Below are 21,564 nucleotides of genomic sequence, written 5' to 3'. Positions count from 1 at the left end.
ACATAACTTAAAAAAAAATTGAAACATAACCTGTAAGAAAGAGCTGCATCAAAACGTTAAGGTTGCTTGTTCCAATGTGGTCTGGCAATCCTCCCCTGGTAAAGTAAACCTCATTACCAATGGCAACATTACCTTGGCTTCTTCAGTTGCTTTACTGCTAACACCCAGAACTGAAATTAAGCCCACCTTTTAAACCACTGAGGTTTTAGAAAACAGCAATTTCTCCGTTTTCGCTTAGTTTGGATGCTCTTGACATGAGTTTTAGGATTTCCAGACAGCACTGTACTGCACGAGCAGTCATTAGTAAGCGCTATCCACAGAGCAAAGTAGGGAAAACAATTTATTTAACATGCAGCAGAACAAATGCATTTGAGATGTGTATACAGTTACGGCTGTTCGATATCAAGCAGGAACCTCACCCTACAGACAAGGGACATTCATAGCTTAATTCCCAAAGCTTTTAACAACGCATTTCCACGCAGCAAGACTACAGCATCTTTCCATTTGGCTGTACAGCGCAGGCAGTGCGCTGCCGTTAACACTGAGAACAAAGCCATTCTGCAGAAAGCACCTGTGCTCTTCTGACTTCCTCAAAGTCACAGTGAGATTCACGTGCAGGCATCAAAAGCAGTGAAACCTGCTTCCTCGGGACACACTACCATGACCTAAGCACTACCCCCATGCCTACTGTGTCTAAAGTGCTGGCAAGAACATGTCTGAGGCAGAAAGAATTCTCTCCTTGTCCCCTATCCTAGTCCATCAATTTAAAACTGTTTTCTTTAAGGATCCAAAGAACGTACCCATCCCTTTTGCCTGCCTTCTATGACAGGGGGCTGACAAGGCTGGGGTCTTCATGAGCTTCAGACCAGGGGTTTACAGCAAGTTCGTTGGCCAAGCTTTGATTCCACCTTCAGGGCTTCTACAACTGCCTGGTGCCTCTGATTAGGACCTCAGGCCTTTGAATCCACCGAGTTTTTCCACCTCTAGTGATTTTTACTTTGCAACATAGTAAAGAAAATTCAACTATAAATAACTCCAAGCTGCATTTGCAGTAATGGGTTTTACAGCCGTCATTAATTGCAGCAGCACTTTCTCCCCTGGAGTTTTCTTCCTACAACAGGCAAGGGTCTCCTCCTGATGATTTTCTCATCACTTGAGCTGGCTGCTCCCATTCATAGTTTGCTAAGAGCTGTTGCTTGACAGCACTGCTAGAAATACTGGGCTTAGCGTCCAAGGACCTGCCCTATCTGTGCTTTTGTCAATGAATGTTAAGAAAACCTGTTAATTTGAAACAGTCTGTCTCAAAGCTAGTTGAGGCACTGCTTGAGATTGGAAGTTGAGAGGGAGAAGGAAGGGACTGCTGGAGTCAAGTTCAAGTGATTTAAACCTAGTTTCTGTGAGAACGTAGCTGGAGGGGTCAGCTCTTCTGCCCCTGTTAGCGCAGAACACTGATGTCCAGCAACACTGCTTTCCCCCCTTGTGGAGGCAATTGCACTTAGCCACTTAATACAGGGAACAAATAAAACAGGGCATTAAACCCAGCACATGCATCGTCACAGCCCAGTAGAGCCTTCTTGCCTTTCACTGTCTGCTTGTTTCTATTTAGATATCCTATAGCTCTATTAGTTACATCTTGTAAATGTACAAGAGGTACTCATCTCAATGAAACACAGTATTCAACTACAATAATAATGCTGCCTGCATGAGGGGACACGAGAGGCATCTCTCCTTATCCCTGGATTCGGTCACTGCACCTGATTAGTGATTGTAAAGACATTTCTGCACTCCAGGTGCTGTCCTCCACCAATACTGACCGCTCCTTTCCAGCCCTGTTTACCTCCTCACTACACGTTTCCTCTCTTCCCCACACTATGGAATGCAATGAAGGCAGAAAAATAACCAGTGTAACCATTTGCATACAAAACTCAGCCCCAGCTGCCCAAAATGGATACAACAGGAAGGCAGCTAGCAGTATAAAATAAATATAACAAAGATACAGCAGTGTCGCACAACACAGAGCGAGGGTCTGCTTACATTGGCCGTTGGGAATGAAGCAGCAGAGGGGAAGGAAGGGAGCTAAGTGCCATTTCAGTGTAAAAAATAAGCATTCCCTCATGGAGCCAGCATTATTGCTCAACATGCTTAGCAGGTCCGGTCTGGCACTGAGGAGGTAAAAGTCCGAGGGAGGGCATGGGTAAGGGCTCTGCACTGAGGAAGCTCACGGTGGCATCATTACCCCACCAGCCTGTAGTTATCTCGGGACAGCAGTACAGGAACAAGCCAACTAAATCCCCTTCTGCTGACAGGTCTCCCCTCAAAATACAGTAACTTCAAGTTTAATAGAGTGGAAGATAGAACCAGATTCACCCAGAGGTCAAGATAAAAGCAGCCAGCATTGCCTGTTACTGGCTGCCACTCAGTTCATGCTTGGCATAAATGTTCCAGGATCCCTTCAATGTGGGGCAAAACATTCTGGACTAAAGCTACAAGCAGAGTGGTCAGGACACGTAAACAAAGCTGAACATCACCAGTGGATAGCATGTGTGTCCCTCCCCATGTCACATTCATTCCAGTCCTGCGGGATCCTTTCCTGGTCCTGTCACAGAGTCTCTGGCAGTGTCCCAAGGTCATAGATTCCCCCACTGCTCTACCGGGGGAAACTGATCCACTTCGCCAACCTCTGTGCTGGGCTGGTCTCCCAATGTGAAGGTCAGTCTGTATCTCAGCCTCACTTTCTCCTGCAGGAAAGACAAAACCCAAGAGCAACATGAGAACAGCCCCAGTTGCTCCTAAACAAAACATTTCACTGTTACAGCTCTGCAGAGAACACAAGACTTCTGTTGCACATAGCAGGGGGAAGAGGGCCAAGGTTAAGTTCATGGAGTAATTCACCTATTTAGCAAACCTGAGTTATTTACCTTACAGTTTTTATACCACAAAAGCTTTATTGCTTAGCATGGAACAGTAGGAGAAAAGCATGAATGACCTGTGATAATAGCTTGCACATACATGGCCAGCACCCATTGCTCAGCTGCTCTCCAGTGAGCGTAAAGAATGCTGCTGGAATAGTTCAACATTTTCAAAATTAAATTCCTCATCATGTGGAGGAAGATAAAACAGTTCCTGCTCTGCAAAATACCTAGTAAAACAGTAAGCAGGAGATGGAACCAGTCCTTCAATGAGGGGATCTCCATCTACCTCACAAGTTTTTCAACAATCCACCAAACCCCTCCAACATTTATCCTTTTGGATCTCAAAGCTTTCAGCTGATACTTTAAGGACCCTTTTGCTGTAATTCTCAAGTAGTAACGTCTAGATTTGTCAAATAATTAGAAACTACTTCAGCATACAGCTTTGAGCTTTATGGAGCAGGCTACTTAAATAAGTAACTACAGCAGGGAAAAACAGCTACTCAGATGCTCCCAGCACGATCAGCAGAAAAGAAGGTGTTAACCACGTTGTTTCACTGGTCACAGGTACATCCTCAAAGAATAACGGCACAGACATGATCTGACATTTGTCTGTTGGTTCAGGTCTGTCAGGCTATAGCCTCAACACAGCAAAAGTATTTCTACAGCACCAGCTAATCTGACATCAATCTAATTATCACCAAAGCCAGGCACTTCCAGTGTACAAGGGAGTCAGACAAACTCCTGATACAGCTCCGATTGCTACCCTTTAAAGCTGAGTCTTACGTGACCACTGCCCTTTTGCTGGGAGAAATGTACAGGTCCTTCTCATACGTTCCCTTGCTGACAAGTCTGTTGGGGAAGAGCCTCCCTCTAGCCCTGAACTGAAACACCGTTATGCGGTAACCACCTCTGCAGGGCAAGTTAGGAACAATCAGCTGTATCTGCTCAAATGTTTGGTTCAACATCCCTGCAGAATTCAGCTTACATCAAATTTGTCCAACAAGGACAGGATAAATCCCACTGCCCCTCTCACCTTCGTAGGATTTGCCAGAAGCATGACTTGGGTGATGGCAGCAGGCGGCTGGATGGGATTGAATGGAGACAGCTCTGTGCCAGAGGGTGGTTGTAACTTCACTTTCATGGACTGCAAATGAAAAAGAAAGCAGAACCTCAGGATTATCTCCTACCTTGGGGACAAGGAAAGATGCATGCACAGGCTGGGGAGATAACAGCACACATCCAAACCGAAGAGAACCAATCCACATGCAAGGACGAGGAAACAAGAGCCAGTCCAGCTTGTGCAACATGATAGGAACAGATAGACTGACAAGTCAGCCCAGAGTAAAAGCACTGGTCAGGTGAACACCAACAGCACCTTCCTATCTGAGTGCTCTTGTGTCAGAGGTTTTAATGCGAACACCTTCATGACAGTAGGCAGATCGTAGCTGAGACTGGGCCAGTTTTCAAAACACAAAACTGGCCATCCAAAATTATCTAGGTGCAGTAATATTAGAATGGAACAAATTGTCAGATTTAGGATGTCTGTTAGAAATTCTGGTTCTAAAGACCTCAAGGGTGGCTCTATCCATGTAACAGTCCTGTCATTTTGCTACCTGAGCCGCTTTCATGAACAGACGCAGCTGGATTGATCTTAGATAGCAAGAAAAATAGAACACTAACTACCTGTAGTTCTTGACTTATCCTATTTAGTGTTTTCTGCCTCTGACAACCACCTTTATGTTTTGGAAACAGGCAGAGCACAGCCTATAGAAAGGTAGAACCAGGCTGTCCCAAGTCCCTGAGTTCATACCCGGGCCCTCCTGAATCCACATTTTCATGTCTCTGTGGGTCTGAGCCATGCATCCCTACCTTCGGCACAGCAGCCTGCAGAACGATGTTCTTCACAGGAAGTGGTGCCGTGTTCAGCATTGAGACTACCACGACTAGCACATCCGACCTTCCCGGTGGGCACTCCCTGGCAAAGTGCAAGAGGATCCGGAAGCCGTTCTTGTCATAGGCTGTCACCGGGAGGGCACTGCCTACCGCAGAGAGAGAAGGGGAGGGGAATGCAGGTTTATGCTGCAGAAGACGATCTGTAGCAGCATTAGGCAATCTGACTGTTCAGCTGGGACATCTCATCCTTTCTCTCTACTTCATAAGCTTTGTCAAGAAGCTTTGCTTTTAAAAAAAGTTCAGAGAAAGGTGAAAAACCTGAGATACTTACTGGGTTTAATGGATTCCAGAGGAACATGGACATTGGCCAAAGAAATTTCAGGTGCTTTCATGGGACTACCTTGCTGCTGGAATGATGCTGGCTGGAAGAGAGGACTTCCTGAGCCAGCAGTGCAGCTGCTTGGGAAAGGAACTGGAGGGGCTCCAGGGGCAGTGGCTGGCAGCCCTGCAGGTGCTATTAACGGGGCAGAGGTGACAGTGGTAGGCAAAGTAACCCCAGGGAACAACAAAGGTGTCGCCATGCCTTGGGTGGCAGTCCTGGAAGAGAGACAGAAAAAACATGGGAAATTGAGCTGCAAGTGAAGCCGGCATTTCACCACAAACCCAGAGATAACAGCAGATCACGAGGACAAAGCAGTGACCCGGAGCCAGATTGGAGTGTGTGACTCATTATGGTCTCATGTTAAGAAGGAGAGCTACAAGGAAAGTGGTGGTGGTAGGGTTAGGCATCACTTCTCTAAGTCAAGAAGGAAGCAGAGTTCCACCTTGGCAAAGGTGGGCAAGGCTAAGATGGGCAAAGGCCTCTGTACCTAAGCAGCCTGTTCAACTTTACACCACACGTTTGTATCAGGCAACAGTACAGTTGTGCTCTACCTAGTAGTGCCTGCCTTTCCCTCCCAGAGGTGGACCCTCATATTAGTTTGTAAACTGAAACCCTCTGAGAAGAAAAAATCCCAATCACACATTTCTACCAAACCAGACAGTTGAACGTCTGCCTCTGAACCTGATGCTGCAGCAAGCTTGGCTTTCTAACTGCAGAGACAAAGCAAAGTCCAGGACTTTTGGTTACCCTTTGGCTTCTTCAAGGAGTTGTCCCAATGCATCCATCTTATGTGACATATTGCTCCCCACAGATGAGCTGAAGTATCCAGGAGCAGCTGGAATAGTCTTAGGAGGCCCTGCAGGGGCAGCCGGTACAGCAGAGAATACAAATGGTGCCGAGTTTGGTGCTGGGATGCTGGGAGCAGTCTGAGAGGCTGTGAAAGCAGAGGGCAGCGTCACTGACGTTCCACACGTGGTCTGTGATGTGTGATGGAGAAGAGGGTTCCCTGCAGGGTTGCAAGCAACAGTCACCATCTTCGGATTAAAGAAATCCAGGTCCAACTGGTCATTCTGAAAGACAGGACAAGTAGATGCTCTAACTCACTGCTACCCCCTGTTGTAGAGATGGCACTGTTACAGAGGGAGATAGATTTACCGCAAAAACAGGTGCTGGGTGGCAAGCAGCAAAGTCTGTGGCCTATGTCAGGACTACATCTGATCTGTAATTTAAGCAAAGGAAGTGCTAACATCACGGGGGACAGATGGGAAACTGAGAAAGCCAGGTTCAGAGATATCTACTCTGTTCAGATGCAGCTATCCCAGATCTTAGCCAGACTTCCCCTCAGGAACAACAGCCCCTCTGCCTGTGTGTGTGATCACGTTTCTCCAAGGTGACAGAGTGTGTCCCAAGACATCTCACAATGACAGCCCCTCCCTCCCCATCCCCTGAGACCCTCCTTTGTACCTCAAACATGCTCCACTGGTTGCTTTCTGATGTCTCCTTCACTGCTGTAGGGGCTGGGTCATTCAGGCCTGAAAGGAAAAACAACAAGTAGGTGACTGGAGGAGAAAATTAGTTAGGTGTCATCCCTTGGCAGTTGTTTCAGTACCATCAGACTACTTGATTCAGCTCTGCCAGAGCCCAAGAACCTGATGAAAGACCGAAATGGGCTGCAATTCTATGATGAGGAAAAGAGACTGACAGCACCAGTAGCTGACAGTCACCCCCTGCACACAGCTCTTCTAACCCTTCCTCATTTGCAGTGTCTTCTGCTGTTCATATCTGGGCTCCACAGGCAGGCATTCTGCAGGCTCCTATACATAAGCCCTCTAAGGCACCTTGCTCTTTAGCACAGCCACAAAGTCAGGGGTGAAATCTGTACCAAACTGCAGCCTGCATGTCCAAGCATCTACAGAGATCAGACTGCAATTACACTCAACTGTTACTTCACTTGCAGCCTACTCTGGGAAGATCAGAGTTTTTAATACTGACTCACTGACCAGGGCTTGTATTCAGGATGATTCAAGGGAGTGTCCCCTGGCCTTCTCTAGAAACCAGAGGCATCTCATGCTCCTTTTAGACATGCCACATGCGTGCCAGCCCTCACACTCACACTGAAGGAAGAAAGCAGTCTTTGTTAGGCATGGATTGAGTAGCCCTTTTCTGGGCCCCTCAGTGTCGTACCTAAGCACAGAAGCTCCTCATCCAGCAAGGAGATGGAGTTGGCCGTGCTGCTCTGCTGAGCGGGTGCGGCTTCCACTTGGCTAGAGGAACTGCTCCGCAACTGTGCAAACGTCTGAGGAGGAGGCGGGAGAATGGGGATTTCTGCTGGGGCTGGGGCTACTGTGGGGGCTGGTGTCAGGGTGGTAGGTGGCATTGGAGGTGGCGGGGTGCTAGTGACGTCCAGTCCAGCAAGGTCAATGAGGGTGTTGAGATTACTTGTGGAGTTACTCCCTGCAGCGGACAGGAGAAGAGCACTACTAGGAAAGAAGGCAAAAGGCTCAGAGCAAACCCAATGTACAGAAGAAATTATCAGAGAGATGGTTTAGATAACACAGATCCTCATTTAATCACAGCTTACGGCTCTTTAGAACAGAGAAATCCCACATGCTTTCCACCTAACCATTTGCTGTCCACAAGCTAATTAAATCAACCCAGATACTTAGGAAATTTCTATCTGAAAAGCAACATCTGCTCCAGACACTGCTCTTTCCCCAGTGCTTCTTGTAGCATAATTCATAGTCTTTTCAAAATCTTTTGAGCTCAGATAAGGCTTTTGGAGATCCTACAGAATTACAATAAACAAAGGCTACCAGAGAGCTAGAGCTGAGGCAAATTCATACTGTCTGGATCTAGAATTCCCTTCATATTTAGGACAGTCTTGTCCAAATAAGATGCTGTCAGGCAGCATTATGCATTCCTCTACTGCTCTCCATGCAGAAATGTGTAAGTGACTCCCAAATGGTAATTCTGCCACACACACGTCCAGAGTTTTCAATGGTGAAACTGAAGTGTAAAATGGGTGACTGGCCTAAATTCACAAATGGAATTGCTGGCAAAGCCAGGACCACTGGCCTGGCTCCCACTCTCCTGCTATCGTCCTTTCGATAAAATCGTCCCCTTCTTATATGTCACCATTAAGAAACAGGACAAATGTGGAGAAGAAAATGTATGAGAATTTCCAGCCACACAAACTGTTCAGATGCAGGTTTGAAATCTTTGATAACATCAGTAGCAATAATAAGGAATGAGCAATGGAAATTGCAAAGCAGCACTGTTGCTCATGTCCAGAATTGTCTGTCCACTGCTTAGGAGCTGTCTTGTCCCCCTCTGATTCACAAACTGTTGGCCACAAGAACAACCAATAGCCTACTTCACCACAACTAATAGGAAACCCCGTCCAAAACACTTAGAATTGCAGGATTCAAAATTAAACAGTTGGCTTCCCAGGAACTCACCTTCCACTACAGATATGACAGGGAGATCCACTTCACCATTGATCACTTGCCCCTCTATTATTTTTTTATAGGAATTTATCACACGGGATAAATTGTCACTGGCCTGCAGAATATCCCCTACATGCAAGAGAGAAAAACGACCTCCAAGACTTTAGTAACTCTGCTCCCACTAATGCTGACAGTACTCAGTTATCAACTAAATAATCGACATGAAAAAACGTAATTATTTGGCTATAAGCTCCATTACTCTCTGTCTTTGCCATGCTTCTCTAAGCAATACCCTGACCTTTCTAGGTCCATGCACATTACAGTAACAATGAAAAAATGAGTCCAAGGCTTTGTTCCCCACAGCAACTCCCTTCCCCTTCCAAAGCAGCAGCTGTCCCCCATTATCGCCCCCAGCCTCCCTAACCACCAACTCTACTGTCAAGTCCTTGCCTGAATTTAAATAAGTGTAAAGAGGCAAGGATCTTGTCTTTTATCTGCTTGCTCAAAGCGAAGCGCATTCACAGTGAAGAGGCATCTTTACAGCAGCCATTCCCTTGCTGAACCCTTGTGCAGTCACAGGTCACAAAAGCAATTGAAAAAGGAGAAGTGTAGCTTCGTTTACCCAAACTGCTGTCATTATCCTCTGTCTCACTGGCCAGCTTGAATAATGTCCGTCTTTTGGTTTCACACCTTTCATAGAGCTCCTAGGAAGACAGATTAGAGCAAAGGGTTTCATCAGCCCAGGAGCCACTGTCAGCAATACCAGTCGGCACAGAATGACTCCCCAGGCATGCATTGGAAAGCCCAGAATAGAGAAACCAGTCTCACTGTGCTGAACGTGCCAGCGTGGCTGGACAACCAAAATCCCCTGTGTCTGCCCTAGTAACAGAGCTGTGAAGCCTGGGAGTCTAAGCACAACCTGCATTTTCAACACAACATCTCTCAGTCCTCCCTCACATCAGCACTTATAGCCAGCTCCAGTCCAAAAGAGATGTTTGTTCCTTGTATTACAGTAGTCCCTAAAAGTCCGAGGAAGAGCAGAATTGCGCTTCAACAATTATGCTTCAATTGTGCTGCAACCACTACTTGGAGAGTCTGCAACCACGCAGAAGAAAGGTGGCAAGAAGGAAATGTTTCACAGAAACAAACCAGTTTCTTAAGCTTCTTACCATCGTTTCAGGAGCTTGCTGTTAAAAATGAGTAGTTTTAGCTTTCTAAATTAGATAAGGTGCAACTCTTCAAGGCCCTGGGCCTATCCAACCATCCCCGATGGCTGTTTTGATTTTTACCTTCTTGATGTTCTCCCAACCTTCTAACACTAGCTAAAACTCCTCCTTTGAAGGGGAGGACATATTTTCTGTCCCATTCAGCCTTTAGTTTATCCATTCACAGTGCTGTAAGGGGCAGTTATGATCTGAAATCAGCATGTCCTAATAGAAACAAGAATTACAAACTGCAGCTTCTTGATTCTGCCATGCTGCATCTTTGGAGAACAGCTGTACCTCACTTCAAGCACGTGCAAAACCGAGCTATTACCCACTGAGTCCTTTGGTGAAAGGCGTTTAAAAACATGGTTATTTTCTTTCCTGCTGTTTCCAACAACTGCTCTTGTTTCTCGCCATTGCTCTCCATTTTACTGCACTGTTATACTCTGCAAAACTCAAGCCTGTAAGAAGAAAGGACTGACTTCAGGATTTCTGGGAAGAAGGAGCAGCTCAGACTCACCTTCATGAGCTCCCTATCGGCCTCTGATGAGTCCTCTTTGCTGTAATGAACCAACATCTCATTCAGCAGTTTCACATTGTTATTTACTTCCTCCAGCGTGTGCATGCGTTTTGTCACTTTTTGAATCCGAGCCTCATCCTTCAGGGTGTAAAACAAAGACATAAAAAGTGAGTTTCCCTGTAAAGGTCCACGGTATCGCAACAGCAGGTATTATCTGTAAATCATGTCAAGTAATGTCTATTTAAGGTTAAGCTAGGGAAAAAAACCCACCACACCTTTCCATTCATGTGAAGCTTTGCTTATTTTATTATCTTTTCACCACCATTCTGAAATGATAGAAAACCCCGTATTTCCAAAAAGTCTCATTAAATAGACTTTAATATATAATTATACCACTAAAAGTAGAAAAGTTCCCAAAAGTTCCTTTCTGACCTTTTCAGAAGATTTTTTTTTTTTTTGGTCACGATGCCATTTTACAAAAAAGATGTGTTTGAAGCAAAACATTTACTAGGAACAACAAGCACTCTCTGGCAGAAAATGTCCACCCATCTCTGATTTGAGATTCCAACTAAAGGTGTAGAAGAGTTTGCTGTGGGGACAAAAGAATCTTGAACGGAAACATTTCAGTAACCTATACATCCTCTTCAGTCTACAAGCTATCCTTTTTTTTTTTTTTTCCCCAGAATCACAGTGAGTCATTTCCTGGACTCCAGAATTTCTAATGACTGCCATGGGTGGATGCATCACAGCTCTACAAACAGGAAGGTGTTTCCATGAAGCCTGCTTGTGAGAAGACCCAGTCCAACGACTCAGTCCTCAGTATCCAGGGGTGGTACTGCAATGCTCCCACCAAACCCTGATGTGAAATACCATCTCAAGTGATGAGAACATAGTTAATTACAACAAGGGGCATTCAATCCTTGCCCCTTCTTGCCCTGTCCTCTACCAGAGACACCAACTGTAGACATTTTTGTGATACAAACATCTCCCAGTTGCGAGCTAGAGTCAAAATTACAACACATTCCTATCACACAGAGCCCTACTAAGTCATCAGATGGCACCCCCTTTATGCCGGTAACCATGGGGACTAGACGCAAGTTAGCACTGTTAGAGGTTTTAAAAAATAATAAAAGGCTGGATGTCGCTGATGGTCAGTCTCGTTCAGTCCTCACAACTTAACAAAGGAATGTACTAACACAACGCTCCTGGAGCCTGAAAAACCCAGGTTCTGCCATTCACATGATCCTAAAGCTCTCCACCATTTTGAAGTCAAATTGCTTAAAACCTGCAAAGCAGACTGCTGACTGGGACCAATCCTACAAGAATTTCTTACCTCTTTTACCATGGATTTTATAAGCTTGTTGGCCTCTTGTAAGTCATCTGGGTTTTTGCTTTTCAGCAGTTTGGCTAGAAGCTGTAAGACGAGAAGACGATATTCAGGAAACAAATAAAGACCCTTTGGCAAAAGGAAGCGGCAAAAGGAATCTAAGTGAGCAATTCAGGGGAAAAGATACAGCCCACTATTACAAAGCTTACACTGCTTTCATAGTTACAGTGACTTCAGCAGGTGTCATTTATGGTTTATTATTTTATGTGAGTTGCTGCATTCTTGCTTCTACACAGGACATATACTGTGAAATCTCAGAGACTTCTGACACTAGAGAATTATTCCTCCCATACATCTTTTTTGGTCCTGTGTGTGAAATGTTCTCTGCCTTCTAGTACTACAGCAGGATGGCACTTTAACCAGGAATAACCTCATAATGGTAACACAGACAAGGCCTTAACTGGAACTTCAGGTTAGGTAGGTAGACAAAGCAATGAGTTCTGTGAAAGTACACACCACCACCCCAAAAATAAAAGCTGAATTAGTATACTTTACTTCCTTATTCTAAATGTGCATTGAATAATCACTTTTCATTAGTGATTACGATACAAGTCTTCACTGTACCTTGGATTTCTCCTCATCATCAAACACAGGGTTTTTGGGACGAGGTGGTGGAGAAGGAATCAGGGTTCTGTCTGCAGGAATCACAGGATCAAACATAATGATCCCTGAAAGCAGAAAGGAAACCCACGTGGGTTTGCACATGCAGTCACACCAGGCAGCGCACCCAGTTATTCACAGGCTGCTATCAAAGCGAACACGCAGCTAATCTGTCCATTGATACTAGCACACTGTTCTAATGAACAATATAGGATCAAAATCACTGAGCATGCTAGCTGGAAAAACAGTTTTCTTTGATGAAGGCCAAAACCCCAGCAAATGTGTTGCCATGTCCATATTGCTCCTCTAATAGCTCAGTATAATCAATAGCTCTCCACTATTTGTCTTTCCCCCTTTCACTTTAGCTGTTGAACCACTGAGTGAAGTCCCAGACAACCCAGCTTTGTGCAAACTCAAGGGCATGACATTTGTTTGTATAAATGAGCTGAGCAGGAAAGCAGACAGCAATGCAAAATGGGATGATGAGCAGACTCCTAACCACAAGAGCTAAGCTCCCTGCTTGTTCCATTGTCAAATACTTAGATTTGTGCTCTACCTCAAGAGCTTTCCTGGAACCAATTTTTGTTGTGTTGAAGCCACATGCTTCTCAGCTGAGCTTTTTTCTTGTGCCTACACAAGAAATTTGTATCAGTTGAACTAAAGGTACAATTGTAAAGCGATCTAGTTAAAAGAACACAAAGGCTACATGGAGGCTCTTATTTCACTTTAAATTAGACTTGTTCAAACCATTTAATAACTAGTTCCAGAAAAACTCAAAAAAGGCTCTGCAAACCAAAACAAAAGCATTTGCAAGGTGTTTAACTAATCTAGTTAAAAAAGCCAACCCAACCCAGCCCAAGGCATTTAAATATAATGAGAAGCTTTTCAGGGAATTTCTCCCTTGTTCTATCTCCCCTCAGAGCTTGCCTTGACCCCATGTAATTAGAAGCTGTATATTTTGTGACACTCCTGCTTAAAGCACAAGCTGGAGAGAATGCATGAACGAGCAGCTGACTTCCTACCTTGTCGCTTCAGCATGTAGTAGGCATCCTTGATTTTGGATTCTTCTGGCAATGCCACTGTCCAGCTATACAGCAATTCAATGACTTTGGTCTTCACCTTCTCTGAGACTCGGTCTCCCAGGTACTAAGAGTGGAAAAAGGATGTAAATTCTCCACATCTTCATTTCTTTTTAAAAATAAAGCCCAAACCCCAAGAATGGAAGTTCAGTGATATACATTAAAAGGTGTATAATCCAAATTCCAAGATGATCTAAGATACATCTTATTATGAGGAAAAAATGTTCCTCTAATATATTTGAAACAACAGTGAAGAGAAGCTTTATGGTTATCTTCAGCAAAAGAAAAATTCTGTTGGTTTCAGGATTTTGCTATTTAAAAATTACAGTAATACAGATAACCACCCCCTCCCCTGTCTTACGGGAAAGAATCTGGGAATACTTTGCTGCATCAATCATGCCATGGGGTGCCTCTGTCTGTTTTTTGCCATGTTAAACTGATCATGAATGTTGAGGGACTTAGCCGGGCACTCTTTACACAGCAAGTCGGCAGCAGAGTGAGCACTAGAACTCTATGGCGTGTTGCCAAGTCTCTTGTTTTAACCTCTGCATCACACGTCTCTTCCACTGATGCTGGAGTTTTGTTTGTTTTTAAAAAAAAACACAGCCCAAGCTTTAGAAGCCCTTGAGTTACATAAAGAATTAGAACAGTACAGAGGCTATATACTGATGGTAAATAAGTACAACTTACTGAGAAAAACAGTAAGCAGAGCATAAAAAAACCCACAAAAAACCCACAAACAACTTAGCTAACGAATGCTCTTGAATATAGGCTAATAAATGCAATGAGGCAGACAGAGCACTGCAAACATTTTGGATGTTGCCTGTAGCTTACGGAGGCCAAACAAGAAGTAAATACAGCCATAAGGCTCAGGGACTAACCTTTGGAGACACAACTTTTATTAACTCATTTAAAAAGCGAAACTTCCCTACTTCATTATGAAATCTTCTCCCACAGTTCTTCATACAAGCTTCTAGCACCTGCATTCAAATAACAAAAACAGGGGCCGAAATAAACACCAAAACCCTACAATAACAGCATAGCTGTGTTCTGCTTATAGGGGAACTGAAGGACCCATGTCAGTGAGACACGTATTCCTGCTCTGCAATACACGCATGAATCTGATCTTTACAGGTGACACATCAAGACAGGCTGGTCTCCCACCCTCAGCTATGTATATATGGGTCTAAGTTATCTCACCATTAGGTCTCATAACAATGAACAAAAATCTTACCTGAAGATAACAAACAAAAGCAGCTGAAACTAAACCAGAGTTATTTCTGACTGCTCTATTGCTAATGAGCAATCTGGACACTTCAGTTGTGTAACCGTGCTCCCTCTCACTGTCCACTCCCTCCCAACAGAGGGGAATCAGGGCATTCAGTCCCAGTACTCACCCCAGCTAACTCCACTGACACACACTGTGCTCCCCTTATACTCTGCACAGATGACGTAAAATGATATATAACTGGATTTAAGAGGAGGGGTAAGGACTACCTACTGTCAAGGCTTGGACTGCCTCCCATTCCTGTGGTGACTGGATTTTATGAGCCAGGAGTCTCACAGCTATCTGTGGCCTGAAACAAAGTAGATCCCCATTACAAACAAAGCAGGCGAACACGTTGAAGGATTTTCAGACTTTCACAAATTCTGCTGTTTAAACGAGATGTCTTTCACATAATTAAAAGGAAATGCCATTTCATACTTTTTATCTTTCCATCAGTGTACAAAGGCTAACAAGAAATGCTCGGGGCATCTTTTTAAGCCTGGGTGTTTGCACATATGAAAGGAAGTGAGGGCTGGTAGTCTGAGCCAGCAATTCCAGATTCCTCCTTGGGAGGGGCCAAACAAGTCCCAGTACAGTCCCCAGCCCAGGAAATCACTTCATTTCTCTTGTATTAGCTTCCCTTTTCCAGAAGAAAACACTTCTTCCTTAGCTCACAGAAATGCTGTGACCCAGGAGGTTTCCTCAGTTAAGCCTTGTAAAGATTTTAAAGATGTGAAGCCCCATCAGGCACTAAACATTATAACCCCATTTTACAGACTGGCAAACAGAATAACTTTGGCTAGATGAGAACACTGCAGCTGCAGAAGCTGACATTAGAGGCACATTCAGAATTCCCATTTTCCTAGTGCTCAGTCTGTGTATAAGCCATGCTGCCTTTCACAGAAGAGAAACCACACTTCACAGCATCTTGTCTCGTTTGTAGCGAGATCTTCCTTGCAATATCAGTATATATAAAAGAAAACATGAAAGTTTGATCATCAAATGATATATTTTAAACTGTGAATGTTAATTTCTTAAGTCTAGAGCAGTTTGGGACACCCACCCTTCAAGTTCTTTGTTGATCTGGTCACAGAATCCGATGATGTATTCCCAGTCTTCTTGCCTGTTAGATGGGTTAGTGGCTTTATCTTTGATAAGGGAAAGAAACAGTATAAAAGGTCATGTATTTCCTAGAGAAAAGCACTTGACATCCATTGCCAACTATAAAAAAGAAGAAAGAAGTTCACACATGGTATATCTGTTCAGAGAAAAGGGTGTGTCCAAGTTGAGACATCCAAATATCCAGCAAGAATCACTGCTTTCCAAAAAAACAGGTGCCAAATCAAGTACTTAGAAACACACTATTTCCATACTCTAAGTGAGAGTACAAGATAAAATATTTGAGTTCACAGTTTCCCTCTGCCTGAAATGCTCTCTCTTTCTATTTGGCTATAACATTAAACTCCTTAAAGGCTAAACCCTCACACTTTCTACATAGGAAATTATTTTTGTATTCCCTGGGAGTTTTGTAGAAGTAAGAGCTGGAACATCAGATGTTTAATATGTCATTTAGCTTAACACTTGTTTTTAGAGTGCCAGCTGATTTGTTAGATGCCTTAGCATTTCTCCTGGGAATTATGAACTGAAATGTTTTATTATACTTTGAGTTGTTCTTGCAAGTAATAAACACCACAGCCTGTACCTGATCAGGAATTCAAATCCTATATGCTCAAACGGAGAGACCAATGCTCTACTGACTGGGCTATTTCAGGCTCGTGAAAGATCCTCCCTCGGGCACCAGGACCTCACTTATTGTACTGACTGCAGAATACTGAGGCTATCAGCAATTTTTTTTTTGTTATGAATGCATCTTCTCCATGTATTCTACTTAACTCTGATGGAGCACTGAATTTACAGTAGACAAGATTCCTGCTTTAACCTAATTTTCCAGCCAAGATGACTGGACACGGTGATTTTTCTTTCTTGTAAGGGAAGAAACAACACACTGTAGCTATATATCTAAGGGCTGGCATTTAAGAAGCCTTCCTCAAAATTTTAATACAATGGAAATAGATACAGAAAAGAAAATATTGCTTAGCCAGATAGTATAGAGCAGGGAAAGAAGGACAGGAAAAAAACCAGCACGCATCCCTGTACTTTCATCACGGAGGGAAGCATAACGAAATAGACACATGCTACATTACAAAGTGTAATTTTTTATCATCATTAAAACATATCATTTTACCTTTCCACAGGCAGATAAAAACAGCTGTCAAATATCTACTCTGAAACCTCACTTTCATAGTGCACCTTAGTCCTCCTACTGTGGCAGTCCTAGAAGGTTTGCTTGTATTTTCCTCCTCACGAAAGGATAGTTGTAAAAAAATTTTGTAAATCGTCCCATGGATTGCACCTGCAGAGGTGAATCTCTGTGCCCGCTGCTGACATTCATGGGACCCTAGATAAGCAAAAGGTGGCAGCCAGGGAGGACTAACTGTAGGATCACATCTTGTTGCACTAGCTAAGCTACCAAGAGGGAGGCTTAGTTTAAAACGCCGCTGCTGCAGAGTCAAGCAACTGTTCAAAACATACGTGGCACTTAAACCTTATCACTGCACTCATAACTGCTGAACACCCTGGAAGCATCATGAAACCACAGACTTACAAAAATCTAAAGTCTTTTCGTGCAAGTCAAATGGTATCGTGCATGGTTTGGTGCTCCAAAGCACCTCTGCTGCTCTGCAGGCCTAGATGAAAGAAATATATTTCTTGGCTGGAGTTAATGGAATTTATTTAATAAATACAGGAAGAGCACAAACAAGTAAGGACACTCAACTAAATGAGCTCTTTGTTGGTTGCACATCCTGAAATTAGGAAAGAGATCTGGTACAAACAGGAAAATGTAACCAGCATTTCTCTGTTCCAAATGTTAATTTTAAAGCTGTTCCAAACATCTCCAAAGACTTCTTGAAATGACACTGGATTATTTCACACTCTCAGATTGGGTTCAGATTCATCTAAGTTTTTGCACCAAAAGCTCTCACATAAAGACAGTAAAGCCTCAGAAGGGGGGGGGGGGGGGGGCGGAGAGAGAGAGAGAGAGAGAGAGAGAGAGATTACTGAAGGGAAGTTATGATCCATGTGAAGAAACTCCCCGTTTATAACATTCATAAAATCTCCATGTGAAAGCCCAGTTCATAAAAGTTAATAAGCTTGACCAGAAGTCCTGTCCTGGCTCTGGAGATTGATGTGTTTGCATGACAGAACACACTGGTGTGTAAGGATAGCTACACTGATTTGGATACCAATCTCAGTACAGCCACATGAACACAGCATCCCAGATGAGCTAAATTACCTTGCTTAACCTTTTCAGGACATCCCTACACGAAGCTGCATCACATCTATGAAGGCATAACCTAAAATCCTCTATTTTTATGCAGAATGCTTAAAATGTGGGCTGGGAGCTCCTCTGCACTGCCTTATAAATATGCTTCAACCCTTACATGAAAGGATTTGTTCCAGGAAGAGTTTGGTGCTCTGGAATATCAAATCCTTGGCTCCTCTGTTGAAACTGCCAAAAAAGGCCCATTTGGTACCGGTTATAAAGTTTGCTTTCAGAGACACTTGTCCACCAGATCCCATCCTGAAAATCCCATTTCACATTGGCAACCAAGTGAATCTGAATTAGCAGCCTGGGAACAAAAGTCTCAGCACTACCCCAGTCCTGCCACCATCTCTGCCTTAGCTTTCAGACACCACTGCGCTTAGGACATATAAAGTTGCTTCATGCTTGACCCAAGCATCAGAGCCATTCAGCCCTCAGTTGCTCTGCTAGACCCTGAAATGCTCAAGGGTCAACATTCAGATGCATCATTAGATATGAAACAAAGGTGCTTATTTTCTCTATAGAGAAACGACGCCGGAACACAGAGAACCACAGAACCTTAATTGACTGGTAATGAATGCTCATATTTTCCTGGGGTTACTTCTCTACTGAAATGAGACAAAAGCCAGTCCAACAAAGGGTTTCCCCAGGTCAGGCTTAGCATATGAATTGGGAATCCCCAGCCCAAGCGTGTCGAGTCTAACAGTCAGATTCTATTTGTATCCCCAGGAGGAGAAGGAGAATGCTGACCCACGACAATACAAGGAAAAAAGAAATGAAGACAATCATATTTTAACCATCTGCATCTATTACGTAGCTGGACATTGCCTAAGACTACATCAGTGTGATACAATAAGCTTCCTTTTGGATGCAGTAGAAAAGGCAGCACTAAAGTCAAAGGGTCCAGCCGTGTTTGTACAACTGACATTGTTTTCTAACCTCCTCTTCTATTTCAGCTTAGTGCAGAAAAAGAGCCTGCCAGCAAGGAGACCATAGAAAGGATCACTTTCTCTCATCCCAGCTACCTGAAATGAGGCAGGAGACATGAACATGCTAGATCATCACTGGCTGAAATGCAGATCTTGCTGCAGTATTAGGACACAAGGATGATGTTACTTCATGGGTCTATGACTCCACCTGATGACAGAGACAGGGCAGCGTGGAAGGCTGCATACCACCAGTACAGAAAAAAAAAATCATTGGCAATAAGAAATTTTCCATCTTCCCGTGACTGGGAAGTTGGCTGTGCCGCTGAGCAATTCTGGCCCTTCCCTTTAGTAAGGGCACAGCAGGTGCACACCCTCAAGGTTAGCATTAGACACAGCACAGCTTTGTGATGGTTACAAGAAAAAAAAAAACCTCAGGAGGCCTGGTGAAAGCACTCAGATGCAGCAGCCTTTGCACTCTGCCTTCCTGGTCTGCATGACTCCTCCAGTAATTTACGTACACTAAGTGTTCCCTGCTCCCCTACAATGGGAGGAGCGATATAATCATACCAGCACAAATCACTGTAGCAGTGACCTGGCATAAATGCATCCTCTTAAATGAGAGCGCAACACTCAAGCCTTGAAAAATGTGTATACCTCTGCAATCAAGCTCACTGCAATACTTCTTACAGTGAGTAAGGCCTTTGCAACACTACCCTTTAGCATATGTTCTCTGGTGCAGAATATCCTACCACTTGGCCAAGGAGAGATAACTCCTCTCTTAACTTCCACAATAAAAAAAAATAACCCCACAAAACAAACAGTCAGGAAGCTTTCCAGGCTATACAACCCAAAATATCCTTCCTACTAGAGATATTTTCACACACAAACTGGTGAGTCAGTTCTAAGAGAAAGATTAAAAGGAAGGGATGTGGGTGTTTCTTCATGTGTCTCACTGGCTACAATAAAAGATTATTGACAAACTGTGGGAGTTCAGAGGAGGAGCAAAAATGGTAAGGGGACAGAAGGGATTGATCTAAAATGAGAAGTAAGAGCTGAAATAATCATTTAGCCAGTAAATCCTATAACAGATGATGATACCATGTATGTGTTTGAATTTTATATAAAAATACCATGAAAGAACAAGAATTACTTAATCTTGTTTATGGAAGGATAACTCCAAAAGGGTAACAGTTTTGTACTCTAAAGTATTTAGGGTAGTGACCATCTGCTGTTCGCCTAGTGCCCGACTACTTAGGAACTTCACTCGCTGCTGTAACCAAACAAATAACTATTAAAACCGAAGAAAATCTAGGCAACAAGCTAGTGATGTGCAGGATAGCCTCCCAGGGACAGCAGCAGGAGCCCTTGTGCGTGGAATATATGAAAAATAATTACTGTTATGACCAATTCATTCAAGAATCACCTCCCGATCCACTAGCGCTGGGTCAGGATCCCGCAGCGCTAGGTTCTGTACAGCCAACAGCCCAAAAGCCAGCCGAGTCATGGGCAGCACAGACAGACACACACAATGAGGAGATATTCAGCAAGGGCTGTGGATGAACAAGCCACGTTTTGGTTTTTTTTTCCCCTGCCTCTGACGTTTAAGATTCTGTGATAATACCTTATCTTGACAAAGGACTTTTAAATATTCCAGTCTGTATGGAATAGACATCCATAACTCCCAACCTGAAACTGCAGCTAGGCATAAAGCAGAATTTGTCTGCTTGAAAATCATGGTTGTATAACACATTAACACAATTTGTTTGGGAATTCCCTACAACTCTCAAACTCACAAACAGCAGTAAGACCGTACACTTAGGTAACCAAAATCCAGGTGGGGGAAGAAGAGACAGCAGGGACAGACACACACCGTGAGCCTTTATGGTCAAAAAAAACCGCAACAGCCTCGCAGGCACTGAGCAAGGTGAGCTACAAACCTGCCCATTCCTCGCACCTCCCAACAAGCAAATTGATTAATGGACCCAGACCGCTGCTGTGCCACTACAACCGCAGTTCTGCACCTCTCCCTCATTGATGCTGTCGTGCCGAGGGCGCTGGACACCAGAGCGGGCGAGTCAGTGGCAGTGACCACCGGGAAGAGGGGAGGCCTCAGCCCTTTCCCCCCCCAGGAGGGCGCATCCCCGCGCAGGCGGAGGTCTCTGCTCCAGGGGACCGTCCCCGGGGTGCTCACACCCAGCCCCCAGCCTCCCCTGGACGGCACCGCCACGGCCCCGGCCAGCTCAGGGGCCCCCGCCTCGCTGAGGGGGGCGGCGGGGAAGGGCGGGAGGAGGGCTGCCGTGAAGCGACGGGAAGGGCCCGGGTGGAAGGGCCGGGGCTGAGGGGGGCCAGAGCGGGGCCCAGGCCGAAGGGAGCGGGGCCAGGAGGCTGAGGGGCCGAGGGGACCCCGGGGCTGAGGGGAGCCACGCTGAGGGCCATGGGGGCCGCGGGGTACTCACTCAGCCACGACTCCAGACTTTCCCCCTCCGTCTCCGCCATGTTGCCGGCCCGGCCCGAGGCTCCGCCCCGGCCGCGCGAGAGCCGAGAAGGGGGCGGGACTGG

General features: G+C 44.7%; 1 protein-coding gene across 1 annotated transcript; it reads right to left on the bottom strand.

Moving 5' to 3' along the window:
* Positions 1-327: 327 nt before the first annotated feature.
* On the bottom strand, positions 328-21,524 carry GGA3 (golgi associated, gamma adaptin ear containing, ARF binding protein 3). The gene is made up of 17 exons (XM_076353424.1): positions 21,462-21,524; positions 15,755-15,839; positions 14,926-15,001; positions 14,306-14,404; positions 13,368-13,491; positions 12,310-12,413; positions 11,692-11,772; positions 10,359-10,496; positions 9,256-9,337; positions 8,646-8,762; positions 7,372-7,641; positions 6,652-6,719; positions 5,935-6,257; positions 5,137-5,402; positions 4,782-4,951; positions 3,946-4,056; positions 328-2,738 (listed from the first exon to the last, which is right to left on the bottom strand). The coding sequence occupies exons 1-17, from the start codon at positions 21,499-21,501 to the stop codon at positions 2,628-2,630; spliced, it is 2,265 nt and encodes a 754-aa protein (XP_076209539.1). The 5' UTR covers positions 21,502-21,524; the 3' UTR covers positions 328-2,627.
* Positions 21,525-21,564: the final 40 nt, after the last annotated feature.

The sequence above is a fragment of the Aptenodytes patagonicus genome, chromosome 16, assembly GCF_965638725.1.
Source record: "Aptenodytes patagonicus chromosome 16, bAptPat1.pri.cur, whole genome shotgun sequence".
Classification (NCBI taxonomy): domain Eukaryota; kingdom Metazoa; phylum Chordata; class Aves; order Sphenisciformes; family Spheniscidae; genus Aptenodytes; species Aptenodytes patagonicus.
Note: the sequence above shows the minus strand (reverse complement) of the source record. Positions and strands in the feature narration are given on the sequence as shown.

Excerpts from the sequence above, each read along its gene's own strand:
- GGA3 (XM_076353424.1), bottom strand. The coding sequence starts at position 21,501 with ATGGCGGAGACGGAGGGGGAAAGTCTGGAGTCGTGGCTGA. Across the intron at positions 15,002-15,754 it reads ATCAACAAAGAACTTGAAGG|GCCACAGATAGCTGTGAGAC; the intron begins GTGGGTGTCCCA and ends ACTTTGTTTCAG. Across the intron at positions 7,642-8,645 it reads TGTCATATCTGTAGTGGAAG|GGAGTAACTCCACAAGTAAT; the intron begins GTGAGTTCCTGG and ends TGTCCGCTGCAG.